An 18,918-nucleotide genomic window follows, 5' to 3' on the forward strand; every position below is an offset into this window, starting at 1 on the left:
TATTATTATACTCATATACCTACTATCTCCTTATGAAGACTATCGACTCGATCCACGAATGTAAAAAATATTTTTTTCGGGTGGTAGTCATTTTCAACAGTTCTTGTAGATTAAGAAACATTACATGTAATTTTTGGTAGTGAATTGTTATTGTCGAATTTCTATTTTGCTTCGTATCTTCTAAAAAAGGCGTCCTATTGAAATTCATCAAAGGACAAAATATCCTTATAATAGTCCAAGGAAAAGTCCCTTAAATTATTTCCGCATGTTTAATAAACACCCTGTATAATTCATGCAGCGGTAAGAACTAGGGCAGTTGAGAATTCAAACTTCATAATACATTTCTACAGTGTTCAACACGAATATTTCTGTTTGAACACTGTCCTTAACAGTACAACCTACTTCCTGTGTAACTGAAAAAATCTTCAAAAAAAATCAAACGTGCTCTAAAGCAGTTTATAATCGGAAATTCAAATATTTTTGACACATACTGAAAAAAATGGAGTCCTGCATTGAATACCAGCTTCATTTATCATATGTAACATATCGTGATTTCAGAAACTTTGATATCACCTCCTTCAATGATGATCTTTATTCTGTTGTATACAATTGACAATGATGATGACATGATATTTTTCTGGAATACCAATTTGATACATCTCTTCAATATTCATGCTCCTCACCGTACTATACGAGCAACCAAGACGCCATCTCCCTGGATCACTTACAATATCAAACAGATGCTCAAGCTGAAGAATAAAGCTTTTCAAAGATTTAACAGACTTAGGTAATGCAATTCGACGTGAAAAAGCTGCATATTTGCAGAGTTACACCTCTAGCAAAATATAGCGATCCCACCGAATTGTCTGATTTTCGAATGATAATGAAGGATCAAATATCCAACTACTCTGTGGAGAAAAATCTCATATCTGACGTGCAATCGGGGTTTCACCCACAATTTAGTACAACAACAGCACTGACCCTTATCACTGATGATATTTTCAAGCCATGCGATGGAAAAAAATTCACTTGTCTCATTTTGCTTGATTACAGCAAGGCTTTTGACACAGTAGATTCGTTTATCTTGTGTAAAAAACTTCAGTTTTTTTGTTTTTCACGGAGCGCATTATCTCTTTTAGACACATATTTATCTGAACGGACCCAAAATGTCATACTGGATGGTGAAAAATCTATTTCATTGGTCAGAAGATTTAGAGTACCACAAGGTTCAGTGTTGGGACCGCTTCTTTTTGCCCTCTATATAAGTGATTTCCATAAATACATACAGACATGCAAAATTCACCACTACGCCGATGATACCCAACTATATACCTCTTTCAGTTTCCAAGAAACTAAAGAGGTCAGAAAACTCATTGATAGAAATCTTAAATCATTATTTGATATATCCTGTGCACACAATTTAAAACTCAATCCAAATAAATCGCAAGTCATGCTTTTCGAACCAAAAAATAGAAGTGCGGTGAGTGAATCTCTATCTATTCACATCGATAATCACGCTATCCCCTTTGTAGAGGCAAGTAAAAATTTAGGTTGAAACTCAGCCTCTGTGAGTCTCTGATACTCTCAAGATTGGCCTACTGTGATGGACCAGCTTTACTAGAAACTGATGCTCGGCGTCTTCAGAAAATACAAAATAGTTGTATTCGATTTTCGTATCGAATCCGTAAATACGACCACATAAGCTCATCCTTTGAGAATTCAGGTTGGCTGAAAGTGAATGCCCTAAGAAAACTGCACCTTCTTTGTAATACCTCAAACAGATTGAGCTGTACACGCAGAGCTGATCCCCATGCTGTTATATCATATATCAAATGGCACTCTACTAGGGAACTATATAATTGATGAAGTTCTTTGTGAGGTAAGTAATTTTTCAAGGAACGGAAGTTGTGAAGCATTGCTTGCAGTTTTTTTTATTGTATATTTTATATGGGAGTCCCACCTTAAGTTTCTATCTATGTAGACGCCCAAGTATTTGATTTCTCTCAGGCAATCTATTTTTATTGTTTTTCCTTTTTCGCCGACATCAAGAGTTTCAAATGGACAATCATTGGATAGATTGCAGCTAAAAGGAAGAAAATTATTTTTTTCCAGATTCACTGTCAGGAGCCTTTGGTCAAACCATTTTTTGAGCAAGTGGAAATCTGTTTCTACGTTCTTTTCCAAATCAAGCCAAGTGTCTGCCCCATAGAATATCGCAGTATCGTCTGCGTATCCAATTATTTTCCCAACGCTGTCCAAATTGAATAATTCATTTAGATATAAATTGAAAAGCAGAGGACCCAGTACCGTATCTTGTGGGACTCCACATTCTATTTGTTTTTGATTGCTAATTGTATCTGCAATTCGCACAACTTGCATTCTATTTCGAAGATAGCTTTCAAAAAGCGTTTGGCAGTTCCCTCTGATACCATTATTTTCTTAAGTTTGTAGGAGTAGTTCATGATCGACAGTATCGAAAGCCTTCGTTAGGTCTATGAATAGACATAAAGAAGGTTTTCCTTTCTCCAAGTATTTGTGTATCAATTCTGTTAGTTCAAGAATAGCGTCTTCGGTTGAGGTTTTTTCTTTGAAGCCAAATTGTCTATCTGAAATCAATTCGTATTTGGTTATAAATGAGTTTATTCTTTTCTTTAGCAATTTTTTGAAAATTTCTGATAGATGGGTGGTAAGCGAGATTGGTCTATAATTTGTGATTTCAGTGTTATCTCATTTTTTATGGATAAAAGTCACTACTGCAGTTTTGAATGAGTCGGGCCACACACCAAGTAATATACATTTATTAATAATAAAAACTAAATGATCTAATATATAATGTGATATTGATTTTAGCAGTTCTGCTTTAATTTCGTCTTTTCCTACCGCCTTTTTGTTTTTAAGGTCGCAGAATAAAGCGTTTACTTCATTTTTATCAGTTAGGCTTAAGACAAAAGAGTTTGGTAAAATTTTTTGATGAAAAACGGGGTTATTATTTTTGACTATTTTATTTGCCAATTTCTGAATTCATTGGCTATGTCTCTGTTGTTTGTTAGGAGTACTCCCTGATCATTTTTTATTGGTCCAATTGTTGTTGATTTAGGTGTAGTGCCGGTGATTTCTTTCACAATATTCCATAGTTGTTTGGTATCTTGTTTTTTGTATTCTATTTTGTTCTTATAATAATTTTGCTTGGTGGTTTTTATCAAATTGATAACTTTGTTTCTCAAACTTTTGTGTTTTGATTATCAATGTGTTATTGTAACGGCGTATTTTTGACCTATTAACCTTTCAAAGACGCATTCGTCAACAGACGAAATGAAATTATCATATATTATAAGCCACTTATCGCACAGTCTGCATTTTATACCAATCACCACAAAAATCCTTTCGCCAGTTTTTTCGGCTGACTTTCACTGCCATGTTCACAAAATACGCTTCGCGGTCCTTGCTGAGAACAAGCAAGGTTTCTTCGAAGTCGGGTGTAGGGCCAGCCACTGTATCGATGAGGGAGTACTATTACAAAACGTTGGCCGAGGATACGAAAGAGTCCAAACCCCCAGGTTGGGATTCCGCGCTTCCATACGAAAAAATTCCCGGCCAAAAGCCGCTGACTATTCTGGAGAATTTGCTGAGGTTACTGCCTGTTGTTGGAAAACTACACAAGTCTCCCATCTTGAAGATGTTGAATCGGTAAGTCAAAAATTCTAGTAGTGTCTGTAACACTCCCAAATAATTTACTTTTAAAAGTAATTTTCAAACACTTCGGGTTACATTACTGCAATTTTAGTGGGGATCTATATCTTCCTATTTCTCCATCATCCAACAAAAAATTTGGGAACCGTCCAAAGAAAGGAACAACGATTATAACTATAATAAAGAGTTTTAAAATTAAAGAAAGGAAGAAAGAAAGTAACTACAATAATGATTCATTATTTTATTTTATTAAAGCTTTCAGTAGACGAATGAATTTGATATTTTTTGCTATTATAGATTACTTAATAAGTTGTGTTGATAGTTATTTAATCGATTTTGAAATATTTGCATTGGAATTTTTCGATTAAGCATTATCAAGAATCCATCCGTGAGTCAAATTACTTGATTACTTAACTGTCAATAGATTTCTTGTGTAACCGAATCTTTCCATTTTACACACGTATTCCAAATAATATGTACAAATACTACAAATAGTATTATGATAAAACTCAGAAACACTAAATTAATGATAGTAGGTTGGGTTAGGTTATGTTAGGTTAGATAGCACCTAGGTGAGGTTAGGTTAGGTCCAAAGTGAGCGGATCTATTTGACCCTCCACCGCAACCTGCAAGGGTTTATTGTGGCTCACACTTATTCACATTCGGCCAAATAAACCCAGCTTCTTAACGAAGCTGATTAGTTTGTATGATAAGTGATTTTTCAGGTCAGAGCCGTACTCTAAGAGTACGGCTCTGCCGAACTCTTACCATCTCTGCATATGCCGGCTCTGCCGAACTCTTACCATCTCTACATATGATGATTCAAATAACAGTGATCAGTAAGAAGGCCTGTTAGACATCGTACTTCATCCCTACTGCAGTCCATATTATATTAGTTGATAAAACAAATGACATTGACTTTCTATCCGAGTTTCAGATCCAGGAAACAATATGGGGATGTGGTTGTTTCGAATTCTATACTTGGGAAACCAGACTCTGTATATATTTATAACGTTAAGGACATTGAAAACGTAGGTTTATCAAGATAGTATCTGGTTGTTACTCTATTTTTCCTACCAATCTGTAGTCTTTGTTAAATTTTATATTTGTCAATACTCCTATGGCTCCAATAGATCACTTTCACCTTCTCAATTATCACATTGAAGTGAGTATCAGAGCATATTCAGCTCTGTGATAAAGAGCAGGGTCGCACTTAGTCCATTTGCTACATCACTTTGTTCGTGCTGGTAGTTTACCTCAATAAGAAATTTTCAATAGATTATCTGATGAATGTTGAAATGATTACATGAAGGGAAATGCCATTTGGGGGTTTCCATTCAAAATTTCAACAGATTGTCAGAGTCAGAAATGCTTTATTGTCATAAAAGTTTAAGTTGTCATAAAACAATCTGAAACATCAAAATAAAGGTCAAGAATTAAAACGGAATATTAATATAGCTCAAGCACACTTGACAAAAAGTCTATGGGTAAAGTCTGTGATAAAAAAATTTTATAAGTTGCAATTATAAGTTGCGAAGTCATCCGAAAGAAATTCCTCAATACTAATAAGCTTTATCTAACAGAAGTTTTTTCACTCTATTTCTAACATGTTTGTAGCAAGTTTCTGATTGAAAGGAGGAATGATTGAAATATTTTTTCTATTATAAAGAATCGAGTTCTTAATTTGAGCTGTTGATGTGATAGGAAGAGGAATATTGAATGTGAGACGAGTGGCATAACTTTGACTTGAGTTCGAGTTGTTATCGTTGTGCTTTTTGGGCATTAGGCAGACTGTTTCTGAAATAAAGAGGCAGTAGACTGTTAAGATGTGATGTGTTGAAAAAACACAAAAGAACACACAATGTAAAGGAATCCATAGGAGTGTATATAAACGCTGCTAATTATAAAAAATTATGAATTCTCTCAGTCAAACTAGAGATTGTGTGTGAGTTCAGACATGATTACAGATGTGAGCGGAAAAACAAATGCTAGTAGTTGATATTTTACATTTGAATAGTGACTAATTATATCATTGCAGGTTCTAAGGAATTCAGGGACCTATCCAGTGAGGAAAATTTTAGAAATTTTTGTATATTATCGAAGAGTGGTGAGAAAAGACATATTTCAAGATTTCGGAGGAATTTTAACGGTGTAAGTTATTTCAAGAGCAAACAGTACAACATCTTCCAGATCGTCTCAAGTGTTTGTTGAAATACAAAATGTTGATGAATTTTTTCCAACTGATAAGTCTGAAAGAGTTTGGGACTGTTCTGCTTTCAACACACTATTATTTCAAATATTTTTCACAAAGATTGTGAATCAACTTTTTCTCAATCTACATGTCTTCGAGTGTAGATAATTGTGAACTGATATCGTGAATTTCAATTCCATCTAGACAAGGCGAAGATTGGTTCAAAGTCAGATCTATAGTCAATCCTATTCTCATGCAGTCAAAAGTCATCCATCAGTACATGTCAAAGCTAGAAGGAGTAGCGAATGAGCTAGTAGAAAATATGAGGCATTTCTCAAGACTCAACGAAAACCATCAGATGCCGGACGATTTCGAGAACGAGCTATACAAGTGGGCTCTGGAATCAGTCGGTATCATGGCTCTCAATAAGCATTTCGGTAAGCGAATAGACATAATGGCCCCAGAATGGAGCCTTGGGGTGCAGGGTTTATTTTGAACGACTCGTTCTTTCACAGGTTGTCTGGATTTGACGACACCGCAAGATTCCGATCCGAAGAAACTAGTCAGTGCCATTTTAGATACGTTTGACCACTTGTATCTTATTGAAATAACGCCACCGCTTTGGAAGTTATTCAGTACGCCGTTATACAAGAAATTCGTCAAAAATTTGGATTTTATAAATAGGTATTCACTTTCGAATTTAAAAAAAAAATGATTCACTTTCAATACTAGTTTCAGAAATACACAAAAGGTTTGAAAGGGTTATATTTTTAGGAGTGATTAATTTTTTGGGAAAGAAAGTTTTTGGCTTTCTACTATATAGAGTTACTTATTTTCAAATTGATTAATCCTTCCTTTCTTTGGAAGATTCTCTCATCCATTTTTTTTGTATCAGATGGAGTAGTAGAAAGCCAAAAACTTTCTTTCCCTAAAAACACAAAAGGTATTCTGAAAAGACAAAATTTTCATCACTGTTCCTTCTCGCCACAATATTTTCAAAGGTTGAAATTTTGTATGTACATTCGCTTTATATTTTAGTTGTGCAATAAAAAAGGCTTCAAATTTCCAGTGGGTGAATTTAGTTTTAGTATCAGCATTGCACCCGTGCGGAGCCGTGTCGGTTTGATAGTACTAGTATAGACACACCTAAAGAAGCTAGTGTAAAGCGAAACACGTGTTGCGTCCTATAACGTACGCTATCATGGCTTGCCCATAGACATGGTCCATGAAAACTATAGTGAGCGTTATAGGACATTGTCATATATTGGTGAATCAACCAATAATATCCCTGGTTTGGAAAAAAGGTAAGCTTGGAGTGGCTTACAGACCGAATAATAATCCAAGCAAGTTCAATTAAAACAAAGGTAAAACTTCATTGTCGGATAGATCAGGGGTACCTATATAAGTGAACATGTGTCTCTTGCCCAAAACTTTACATTGGCCAAACGGGGAGAATATTTTCCCAGAGAATAAAAGAACATAGGAGTTCAACTACGACTATAGCAAAACACTGTTCAGTGGAAATCTCACAATAAAGTATTACTTGCACATTCCTGCGGTGTTATCACAGTTGAACAATAATCTAAATGTCTTTTCTATGGCTATCTATGACTGGAATATAATGGCAAATTGTATTTCATCTGCAGCGTCATTATAAAAAGCATCGACGAGGCCTTGGCTGAACCCATCGACGACTCAATACCAGAGCACCAGCTCAGTATCCTTCACAGACTTGGGAAACGAGACAAAAAAGTAGCCTTCACCATGGTGATAGACATGCTGATTTCCGGATTGGATACGGTTAGCAAAAACTACAGAGTTCGAATAACTGACGCGAAGGAAAATTTGATAACAAATTCATTTCCAGACCGGCAAAACCTTGGGGTCGATACTCTACTTCCTAGCCAAGAATCCGGAGAAGCAAGCCAAGCTACGGGAGGAGATTCTCAAGGTTCTTCCTGAGAAAGACTCCGACATTACAGCAGAGAGATTGGAAAAGTTATCATACTTGAGAGCTGTAATAAAGGAGTCCACCAGGATTGCTCCTGCCGCTTTTGTATCTTTCAGGACTACGGTGAAAGATCTTGTTTTAGGAGGTTACCAGATTCCCAAAGGGGTAAGTTACAACAGAAAAACATCGAATAGCGAAACAGCTATTCATGATATGAGTGTTGAAAGTAAGGTTTTAGTTTGTTAGTGAGTTTGCAAAACGAGCGTAGTAAGTCACATTTATAGTTCTTGCTGGTGGTTAATGTTTTGCATAATGAAGAACAATAGTGAGGAATTGTGTGTTCCTGACGATATTGAAGAGACTTCAAAAAGAGCTCCAATTGAAGTGCTATCAAAAAAATCGGCTTTGCAGTACGACAACAGGGTCCTCAAATTATCATCCTTGATTAGTAAATGTCGACCACTTCGGGGCTCATCTTCGAGGATAAAATCTCCGGAACGAAATTTCGCAAGCCTACTTCAAACACTGCGTTCATTAACACTATCGTTGCCAAATATCTAGTAAACTTTTTGGCCAACATTTACTTATTCTCACTTTACTTTTCAGACTAATGTAACGTTGGTATCGATTTGCACGTCGAATTCTTCGGAACACTTTAAGGACCCAGAAAAATTTATGCCAGAACGTTGGCTGCGAGAAACAGATGACGAATACTCCTTCAAAAAGGTGAATCCATTCGCGAGTCTGCCATTCGGATACGGACCTAGAAAGTGTATCGGCATGAGATTTGCCAATTTGGAGCTGGAATTGGCTCTCATTAAGGTAATTACTGAGAAGTTTATTGTGGATGGATGTTTTTACGATATTTCTGTTTCGTCAGCCGGAAAATTAGCCACTTCTTTTTCAAAATGAAGGACAATTATAACGTCAAAATGGTTCGGCCACATTGAATTATATTACTTTTTTCTTTTTTTTTTCTAGATCATAAGGAGTTTCGAGCTGTCCTGGGAACATCCCGATATGGAGTTTGCTTCACATTTGCTGTATGGAATAAGCAATCCACTGAAACTTACTGTAAAAGAAGTGACGAAATGAAAAACTTATAATGTGTACTACTTTGAAGTTTATAAAATCGGGGTAATTTTGCTATATAAAGAAACACAAATTTTAGATATAAGACAATTATTCATCCTTCAGATAGGATGCCAGCTATACAAGAACAAAACTGAACATGACACTCCAAACCATCCGTATGCAACGAGAAAAAGGCAACACCATTGTATACCACTGGTTTCCAAATCTATAGGACAGAGAAGCTATCGGTATCTAGCTCCCAAACTATTAAATTATTTACCAAAAGAAATTACATATGAAACTTCTCTGAAACGCTTCAAAAAACAATTAATATCATTTATAAAGGAAAATGCAAGAATGGATATTCATATATTTTCTACAAGATATATAATCTTATTATTGTAGTTGTCCTGACGAAGGTGTGAAATATACCGAAAGCTTGACATATAAAAAAGAGTTTTCTTTATATATATATATATATATATATATATATATATATATATATATATATATATATATATATATATATATTTATATGTGTGTGTGTATGTATGTGAGCATGTATGTAGGTATATGTGTATATATATTTATGTATACCTATATGTGTATACCCATTATTCATTAGATATAAGATTTCTGCAGATATTGAAATGTATGTATGTATACTTGAGTTTATCTATACTATTAATATAAATCATTCAGATATAATTTTATTTAAATTATATTTATTTTACACTCAGTTTTATATTCTATTTTTTCATGACTGTCTCTATCGTAATTCCACAAAAGTATGTATGATACTTCTGTTTATTCATTTTTATACCCAACTCTTATATTATTGTATCTATTTCATTTTATCACGAATAAACGTCATTATTATTTTCATTATTATTATTATTATTAATTTCCATAATGAGGTTTATTTCCGTTTGAAAAAACAACTTCTGAATTAATAAATTGATGGATTTAGTCGTTAGTACGTGCTAGAAAATTATAAATAGGAAAGGAGAATTGAAACTTTTATTTATAACTAACGTTACTGCAGTTTCGTCTTATTTTCAAACTTCACATTAAACTAGTTTGCATCCCATTTGGGATGCAAATTCCTATAGCGATGCATCATTTTTCGAGTCCTTACGTCGAGTTGATACAGCTCCTGCCGAGTCCTGCCAAGTTCACTACTCAAAACGAGTAGAGCGACTCCTCTCTTATTAGGTATCATTACTATTATTATTGAAATATTTACCAATAGGTTAACAGACAAGCGAACCTGTTTAACCTCCGTAATATAAACAGGTCCACTCCAATATCCTTCCGAACCAGGTTGACACTATTAAAAATCTTTATACAGATAGAAAATAGTTCTCAAGATTATCCCATAATTCCGACCGCGATAAAAACTCTCGCCTGATTCCGGCACTGTTTCATTTCTGTGAGAAGGTCAGATCCGTCGACATGCAGAATCAAATTATCTATTAATCTATTACAACGACTCATAACTGTTTTTACCGTGGTCTACATCGATAACAACAAAAATACGCGCACTTCATCTAGCACTCGAATTTTGGTACATCTCTTGCACTTGTTTGCCGTTCTTTTGTTTCTTCGGCGTCACTCTCATAGCAATGTTGATACGTTGTGCTTCGCGACCCTTAGCGCTAGGGGCGAGGGCGGTATCCGCGAGTTCCTCGAAACCGTGTGCAGGGGCAGCCGCGGTGTCGAAGAGGGAGGACTATTACAAAACGTTGGGCGAGCATGTGGACGAGTCTAAGCCTCCCGGTTGGGATTCCGCTCGACCTTTTGAGGAAATTCCCGGCCCCAAGCCGCTGCCTATTGTGGGAAATTTGCTGAGGTTCATGCCTTTTGTCGGGGAGCTGTACAAGATTCCAATCTTGGGGATGTTCCAAAAGTGAGTTGGAAACTGCAAAAGGTTGACAAGCATGATTTTATTGTGATTGTTGTTGTTTTTGTTTGTGTCTGCTTTTACTTCTATCACAAAATTTTACTGAAAAACACGCAGGTCCTTAAAAGACTACAATATGAAAGGTCCACTGCAATAATGATGAACGACCTTTGTTTCTCGAGCAACTAGATTTATGTAGATCTCCACTCTTGAATGTAATGACTGTTTTTTTGCTGGTATCTTTTTGGTAACACTGTTTTTGACAGATCACGCGTGAATCGTGTCATTGTCAAACTTGTTCAGTTTGGTCTATGTCTATACTTTAACCATGAATCGACTTACGAATGAACAACGCATTCAAATTCTTGAATTTTATTATCAAAATTCATGCTCGGTGAAGAAAGTGCACCGTGCACTTCTTCCAATTTATGGGCAGTTTCGTCTGCCTACTGAGGGAGCTATTCGGAAGCTTGTGACTAAATTTCGAAACCAGTTTACATTATTTGACATTAAACCACCAACACGCAAACTTAGAGTGAGGACCGAAGAAAATATTGTGGCTGTATTCGCCAGTGTTCGTAATGATCGTGAAATGTCGATTCCCCGCCGTTCGCAGCAATTGGGCCTCTGTTACTCAACTACGTGGAAAATTTTGGGAAAGGATTTGGGTGTAAAACCTTATAAGGGCGCTGGCAAAGTTGGAGGAAGATCCACATTTTTATCGACGAGGCTCATTTCTGGTTGAATGGATACGTTAACAAGCAAAATTGCGGCATCTGGAGTGAAGACCAGCCACAAGCATTGCAAGAGCTTCCGATGTATCCCGAAAAAGTCACTGTTTGGTGTGGATTATGGGTCGGTGGCATCATCGTAAAATATTTTTTTGCTGCGAACTGGTTTATTTTGGGCAAAAAACCCAAGAGACATTTTTTGTTTAGAATGAAACAGCCTATCGGAAATAAATTTTTAAATGGTTAATAAATGATAAGACAAAAAGTTACATTGGAAATAAATTTTAGGGGTTGCGTTTTCCACCCCTTACAACCATGGGGTAAACCAAATAAATTACTGGCAAAGTGTCTTTTTGGTAGTACAAAACGTCAGATTAATTTCAATATTGTAACTTTTTCAGTGCTTGTGAAAAAATTGTTATACAAATTTTATGTACCCCCTTTAAGGGGCTGTATCTTAACAAGGGATGCTCCAATGAAGTTTCTTTATATGAAACATCCTAACTTTTTTTTCGATGAGGAATCACATCCTTGAATGTTTTACACTTATTCAGTTATACCCTGTATAACCTAGTTTTCAGACTTCACATGTTACTTTTATACTTGATAATGGGGTAAAACCCGTCGTAAAAAACTAGTGACAAAAGTGTTTTTATTCATTTCATTAAAGTAAAAGACATTTACTTATTATAATATTCGTTCTTTGGCAAATAAGTATTCATAGGTAAAATTAACTAATTAAAAGGTAAATCTATAAAATTAAGGACAAACATGATCAATTTCCACATTGTGCTTACATTCAATAATAATATTTGTTAAAGGAAATGAAGTGAAAATAGTTTTAATTAACATTTGGATCTCTAATTGCGATCAACACTGAACTATGTAGAGTAACACTCTAAAGATGGTGTAATTTTTGTTTTGACCTTCATATCAGTCACAAAAACATATAAGAGCCTGGCACTGCTCGTGTATTTCATAAAATATGAAATAGAGCAGATGAGAGGCCATATCATCTGATCTTTTTTGCCCAAAACTTTCATCATATGCGAAAAAATATGATGAGAAATCAGCATGATTTCGAACCTTCAGTGTAGTAATACCTGGAGTTTTTTTACAACACCACACCGTTATTTTAACACCTCGACACGTGTAGGTTGTATTTATTTGTCCTTGAAAAAAAAACAGAAAACAACAGACCTCGAAATGTGACAATGTCTGTCGATCGTTCAAATTGTGGGGTATCCGGTATATTAAAAAAAAGTCTAGTTTCAATAACCAAATCTCGAGGTTCAAAAGCACTGGCCAGTACGTCGAGTGCTTATGCTTATGCATAATATTTACGAAAGTCAACTTGTGGATAACAAATTACATTTTGAATTCTTTTCGATATTGATTAAAGGAAAGTCAATTAATATTTAGATGAATCAATGTGACAGAACCGCATTCAGCAATGTGCAATCTGCACGAGTTGAATAATATTTTTAGTTTCGTAATTGTTAATAAAGATCCGTCTGATTCAAGTTGATGAATAATTATTTAAACCGGATAGAAATCACCAGTTATGGTAATATTGTTGTTCAACGTTATTTCAAAAATAATGTCATCAACAACAAAACACATATTATTACTTGTAGACCTTCCACTTAACAGAAGTATTAAATATCCATTTGGAAATGGACAGAGTTGGACTTGGAATGCTCAGAAATTTTTTTAGGCGGTGTATTGCTATCTAGTCAAGAAAGGAATATAAACGTTGAATTTCGGAAAGTAATTACGGAACACAAGATTTTACAGAAGCTTTTAATATTTAGGTATTTTTTGAAAATTATGATTTTGAATTTCGAAATTTTGACTTTTATCTCTAACTTTCGACTCTCCAAATTACGATTTTAATCGCGTAATTTCGAATTCAACATCGTAATTTGGAATTTCAGATCGAAATTTTGGGATTAGACTCGATAGATTACTCGAAATGTTGAGTTTAATCCTGGATATACAACTTTAATCTCGTAATTTTGAGTTTAAAGTCGTAATTTTGAATTAAAAAGTAGTAACTTTGAGTTTAAAGTCGAAATTTTGAAATTAAGTCGAAAATCCGAGATAAAAGTTGAAAGATTACCCGAAATTTCGACTTTATTTTCAAAATTACGATTTTATTCCCGAAATTTCGACTTCAAACTCGAAATTACGCTATTTAAAGCCGTAATTTTGAATTGAAAAGTTGAAATTTTGAGTTTAATGTTGAAATTCCGATGTTAAAGTCGAAAGATTACCCGAAATTTCGACTTCATTTTCGAAGTTACGATTTTAGGAATTTCGACTTTAATCTGGAAATTTTGACTTGAATCAAACTTGAAACGAATAATAAAAATACGTAGCCCATTCGTAAGACTTTACAACTGTACAAGATTTTCTGAACAACTTTACACAATTGTAAACACACTATGAAATATTAATAGAAATTAAATACGCCTGAGATTATTTTCCAACCTTGTGTATAATACCACAGATTAGATAATATTTGATTATATTTGAAATAGTTTCAAAATAATCTAAAAAGTTCAATGTTACTGATGTTATATTTTGTAAAATACCTCGGTTTTTCACGACTGTCATGTTCCGACAAAAAATTAAAGTCAAAATATCACTGCAGTGGCCCTGATTTTTTTCTTTCAAATTTCAGATTCAGGGAACAATATGGAGACGTGGTAATCCTGAAAGGTATTCCCGGGCGATCAGATTACGTATATATTTACGATACGAAGGATATTGAAAATGTAGGTTGTTACTCTTTATTTTTTTCCCTGAAGATCTGTAATATTTGCTGAATTTCACTTTATTCCAACATCCCAACGCCAAAGTGTCATATTATAAAATAGAAATGGTAGTTACCACTATGCCCCCCCCCTCGGCGTTGACTGCCTGATGGAAGACTACACTTATTGATATGTTACCATTTTATAACACATGTAATAATTACAGCTTCTCAGGAATTCAGGAACCTTTCCAGTGAGGAGAGTATTGGACGTTTTCGTCTATTACCGTACTGTCGCTAGAAAAGACATATTTCAAGGTATCGGAGGGGTGTTAACAGTGTAAGTAATTCCAAATAAATGCAAGTCATTATCAGAACTTTCACAACTTATCCAGAACTAGTTCAGAGCCAGATAGAACAGTGCTGGACTGTTCGCCCATTGAAATGTAAGGCCCTGAAAAGCCCTAACCTAAAAGTTTGTAGTAAGCTATGAAATACAGTTAGTTGATGAGTTCCGAAACATCCTGAGGTCGTAAACATGTCTGCTCTTTCATTTTCGGATAAGTTTTTCAAATGAAATATATTTATGATGTCACTTATCCATAAGAGAAAGTCATTAACTTTTTCTTCTCGAATAAAAAGTAGGGTATTGTGAAACTTTGGTCGTGTAATAAGTGGATATATTATATTTTTCGTTGAGTTTTAGATACCAAAACACATGTGTTTTCGTATGAAAGGGGAACCTTACCATCTTTCAGAAATAACCTTTTAAGGCCAACAGAGCCAAGCCATTTGAAGGAAAAGTCGTTAAAATTACCTGCTTGATGCTAAGAAATTCGATATTTTGAAACATTCAACCTCATAATTCATTTCATTATCTTTCGTTAAGGGTCGAAATTATGTCATCTATTCTGTATACCCCATTTAGAATAAAAGTCCAAAAAGCAATTAAACGTATAATAAATATTAAAATTTATGTTCCGACATGATAAAATTAATGTCTAGCGTAGTCTACATACCACTATTCGAAACAGCAAAAATATCAAACTGATCCTTGCAGTGACATCTATATATCAGTAATATTCGCCCAAACAAGTATTGGCGAGTATCTATTTCAATTTTATAATAAGTAAAGAACTATATAAAGACAACACAACAAAAAAATGCCTTCAACTTCAAAATAATTCACTACATAAAACAGAATTAACGGAGTTGCAACCTTTCTCCATCACGCGTGTCGCATAAAAATACCAATGGTAAGCTATCCTTAAAAGATGGATATATGCTATTCCAGACTTTTCGTGCACCTATACAAGAAGAACAATATGTATTAAATTGTCCGGTGTTTCCGGTTCAGTTCAGTTCAAAAACTATATGGGAGGAGCAAGAACGAATTCAATATTTCAAACGAATCATCTGGTGTTATTTGCCTGCATTTCTCTTCAAACTTCTCATTGTTTAGGGCATTGCAATTGTTCCTAATTCAACCTACTACTATTCAGATAATTTTGAAGTAATATGGTGAATCTGTTCCAAATCCCCTCAGACAAGGAGAAGATTGGTTCAAAATCAGAACCGTAGTTAATCCTATCCTGATGCAGCCGAAAACCGTCCAACAGTACATGTCCAAGCTAGATGGTGTAGCAGGTGAACTAGCAGAAAACATGAGGCATTTCTCGAGACTCAACGAAACCCATCAGATGCCGGACGATTTCGTGAACGAGCTGTACAAGTGGGCTCTGGAATCAGTCGGTATCATGGCTCTCAATAAGCATTTCGGTAAGCGAACAAACATATTGGGCCCAGGATGGAGCCTTGAGGTACTTTCTGTGTTGGGTTTGTTATGAGCGACTCGTTCTTTTACAGGTTGTCTGGATTTGACGACACCGCAAGATTCCGATCCGAAGAAACTAGTAACTGCCGTTTTAAATATGTTCAAACACTTGTATCTGATAGAAACTTCCCCACCGCTTTGGAAGTTCATCAGCACGCCGTTGTACAAGAAATTCGTCAAAAATTTGGATTTCATAACAAGGTATTTGCTTTCTCTCGAATTAACATATTTAAATGCCTAAGGTTGATACTAAACCAGTTGTAATGAGCTAAATTTCGAAAAATGAAAGGTTATTAACAGAGAACTAGATTGTTACGCCTACATTCACTGTCTCCGCCAATCAGCGTACGTAACAATATATAAATTGTAGCAGAGTTTTGCAGCGAGAGGACTTGCTGTTTAAGGAACATAAATGAGGCTCCCGTTTTTACTCAGGCTTGTTCTTCAAAGACAGTTGAGTCCAGCAATGCACTTGTAGTTAAGCCTCACACCACTGATGAGACCTAAAGTGGGTCGAAACTTTTTGGGTTTTTTCAACTGGCCACTGATATTTCTTTCTGAACAGCTCATTAGTTTTGATTTTGTCTCTTTTTATGTTTTGAAAGTGATGACTATTTGAAGACCTGAAAAAAAATCATTCATTTCCAGCATCATTGTGAAGACTATAGACGAAGCCTTAGCTGAACCCATCGACGAGTCAGTGCCAGAGCACCAACTCAGCGTCCTTCATAGACTTGGAAGAAAAGACAAGCGAATAGCCTTCACCATGGTGATGGACATGCTGATTGCCGGATTAGATACGGTCAGCGAAAGTTACAGAAAGCAAAATACTACCTTTCCGCGAAATTAAATTTGACTGTAAATTCATTTTCAGACCGGTAAAACCCTAGGGGCGATCCTCTATTTCCTTGCCAAGAATCCGGACAAGCAGGCCAAGCTGCGAGAGGAGATTATCGAAGTACTTCCCGAGAAGGACTCTGTTATTACAGCGGAGGGCTTGGGGAAGATGCCCTACTTAAAGGCGGTCATTAGGGAATCTAACAGGATTGCTCCGGTCGCCGTGGGGACTGTCAGGACTACGGTGAAAGAACTGGTGCTAGGAGGGTACCAGATTCCAAAGGGGGTAAACTAAAATGGTTTTTATTACTTTTACCACTTGTTATATTACCAGGGACATTTTATCATCGATTCATTGGGTCTATTTGAATATTCAAGGATGAGATTTGGTCTAGGAAATCCACGTAACACTTGGCAAAGATATGGTAATCCGATTTCCAATTATTTGATTTCAATTTTCCCTCATAAAGTAAACATATCAGGAAGTTGAAGATATATTTGGCGAATTGTGAAGCATTGGAATTTATTTAGGTACTAGTACCAACAATTTTAAAACTGTACGTTAGTGGTATTGCGGGGTTTGAGACCTACAATGCTTTGCCCAAAGCCAGTGAGATAAAGAGCTTTTGGAGTGTGCTTTTTTCTTCGGTAACTTACAGGGCAGTTCTTAACTAAACTATCAACTTTTTGATAGCACTCTGATTCATCCAAAACATAATATTTTTGCTTTTTTGTATATGTTTTCACGTAACGGGTATATTTTGCTTTCCACCTTTTGATAACACTAACTTCCTATTTCTGGAGAATAGACAATTTCTTAATGAATTCAGATTTCACAACAACATACATTTTTCTTAGAAAATATGTTTTCAGTATGGTAAGATCACATCGGCGCCGATTTTAATAAAGAGAACTGCAAAAATGAATGAAAAATAGATTCAAGACCATTCAAACGTACAATTCAAGCTGCAGGATGTAACACTAAAGTAGACAAAACTTCTATTTTTCTTTCGAAATTGAAGAAGATACACTGCTTTTCATCTTCCCTTTATATTTTAGACCAACGTGACGGTCGTTTCGATTTGCACGTCGAATTCTTCGGAACACTTCAAGGACCCGGAGAAATACATGCCGGAACGTTGGCTGCGAGATACAAACGATGAATACTCCTCCAAAAACGTACATTCATTCGCAAGTCTTCCATTTGGATTCGGGCCCAGAATGTGTGTAGGCATGAGATTCGCCAGTTTGGAACTGGAGTTGGTTCTCATGAAGGTAAGTAACAAGCAAAGTTCAATATGAAAGTTGTTTTCACTAAATTGTTGTTTCGGTACCGTCAGCCGGAAAATTAGCCACTTCCTAAATTTCAATTTTTGACAAGAAAAGTTTCTTTGGAATATTTTATCCTGTAGGCCTTTTCAACTGCAATAAATGGTTACAAATCAGTTAACTTTTTCTATTTTGTTCCAGATTATAAAGAATTTCGAACTGTCCTGGGAACATCCCGATATGGAGTTTGCTTCACATTTATTGTATGGAATAAACAATCCGTTGAAACTAACCGTAAAAGAGTTGACCAGATGAAGTATATGTCATATATTAGAAAACAGAATTGCATAATTTGTATAGATTAGATGGAGTTTTGATGAAGTGGTTTTATTTCACGCAGGTTATGTCATGCCATCTGCTAAGGAACTACTCTTCACCAAACACTGGAATATTTGATATTATCCTGTGATTTTCTGAAACTAAACGTCAATAGATAGTAGCATAAAAACTTTAGATCGATAGTTTTGACTAAGTATATGGACTATTCGTTTCAAACAGACAATAGTTCTTGAGTTATCCCATTTTTTGTGGAAATAAATCCGAAACGCTACCGCCATCTAACGTATGATAGTCACACTCAAATGCTATTAGCAAAGTTATTGGTATACACATAAAAGAAA

At 35.4% G+C, this 18,918-nt stretch overlaps 2 protein-coding genes across 4 annotated transcripts; both read left to right on the plus strand.

Annotated features, from left to right (window-relative positions):
* The first annotated feature begins 3,297 nt into the window (after window positions 1-3,297).
* On the plus strand, window positions 3,298-9,294 carry LOC111516464 (probable cytochrome P450 12a5, mitochondrial). Of its 3 annotated transcripts, none has more exons than XM_074181244.1 (9): window positions 3,298-3,687; window positions 5,729-5,841; window positions 6,086-6,318; window positions 6,397-6,565; window positions 7,528-7,681; window positions 7,749-7,997; window positions 8,439-8,654; window positions 8,814-8,969; window positions 9,030-9,294. In XM_074181244.1, exons 1-8 carry the CDS (start codon window positions 3,313-3,315, stop codon window positions 8,925-8,927), a joined length of 1,623 nt encoding a protein of 540 aa, XP_074037345.1. In that variant the 5' UTR covers window positions 3,298-3,312; the 3' UTR covers window positions 8,928-8,969; window positions 9,030-9,294. The 3 variants fall into 3 exon arrangements, with proteins under 3 accessions (XP_074037345.1, XP_074037344.1, XP_023028389.2); XM_023172621.2 differs by adding an exon at window positions 4,628-4,721 and having other exon boundaries at window positions 3,332-3,687; window positions 8,814-9,292; XM_074181243.1 differs by having other exon boundaries at window positions 8,814-9,293.
* A 1,093-nt stretch (window positions 9,295-10,387) lies between these two features.
* LOC111510459 (probable cytochrome P450 12a5, mitochondrial) lies at window positions 10,388-18,619 on the plus strand. The gene is made up of 9 exons (XM_023166383.2): window positions 10,388-10,815; window positions 14,227-14,320; window positions 14,526-14,638; window positions 15,845-16,077; window positions 16,165-16,333; window positions 16,781-16,934; window positions 17,007-17,255; window positions 18,029-18,244; window positions 18,440-18,619. Exons 1-9 carry the CDS (start codon window positions 10,532-10,534, stop codon window positions 18,551-18,553), a joined length of 1,626 nt encoding a protein of 541 aa, XP_023022151.2. The 5' UTR covers window positions 10,388-10,531; the 3' UTR covers window positions 18,554-18,619.
* Window positions 18,620-18,918: the final 299 nt, after the last annotated feature.

This window comes from Leptinotarsa decemlineata, unplaced genomic scaffold (assembly GCF_025532065.1).
Source record: "Leptinotarsa decemlineata unplaced genomic scaffold, Ldec_3_MD MMD2_tig00026307_RagTag_RagTag, whole genome shotgun sequence".
NCBI lineage: Eukaryota > Metazoa > Arthropoda > Insecta > Coleoptera > Chrysomelidae > Leptinotarsa > Leptinotarsa decemlineata.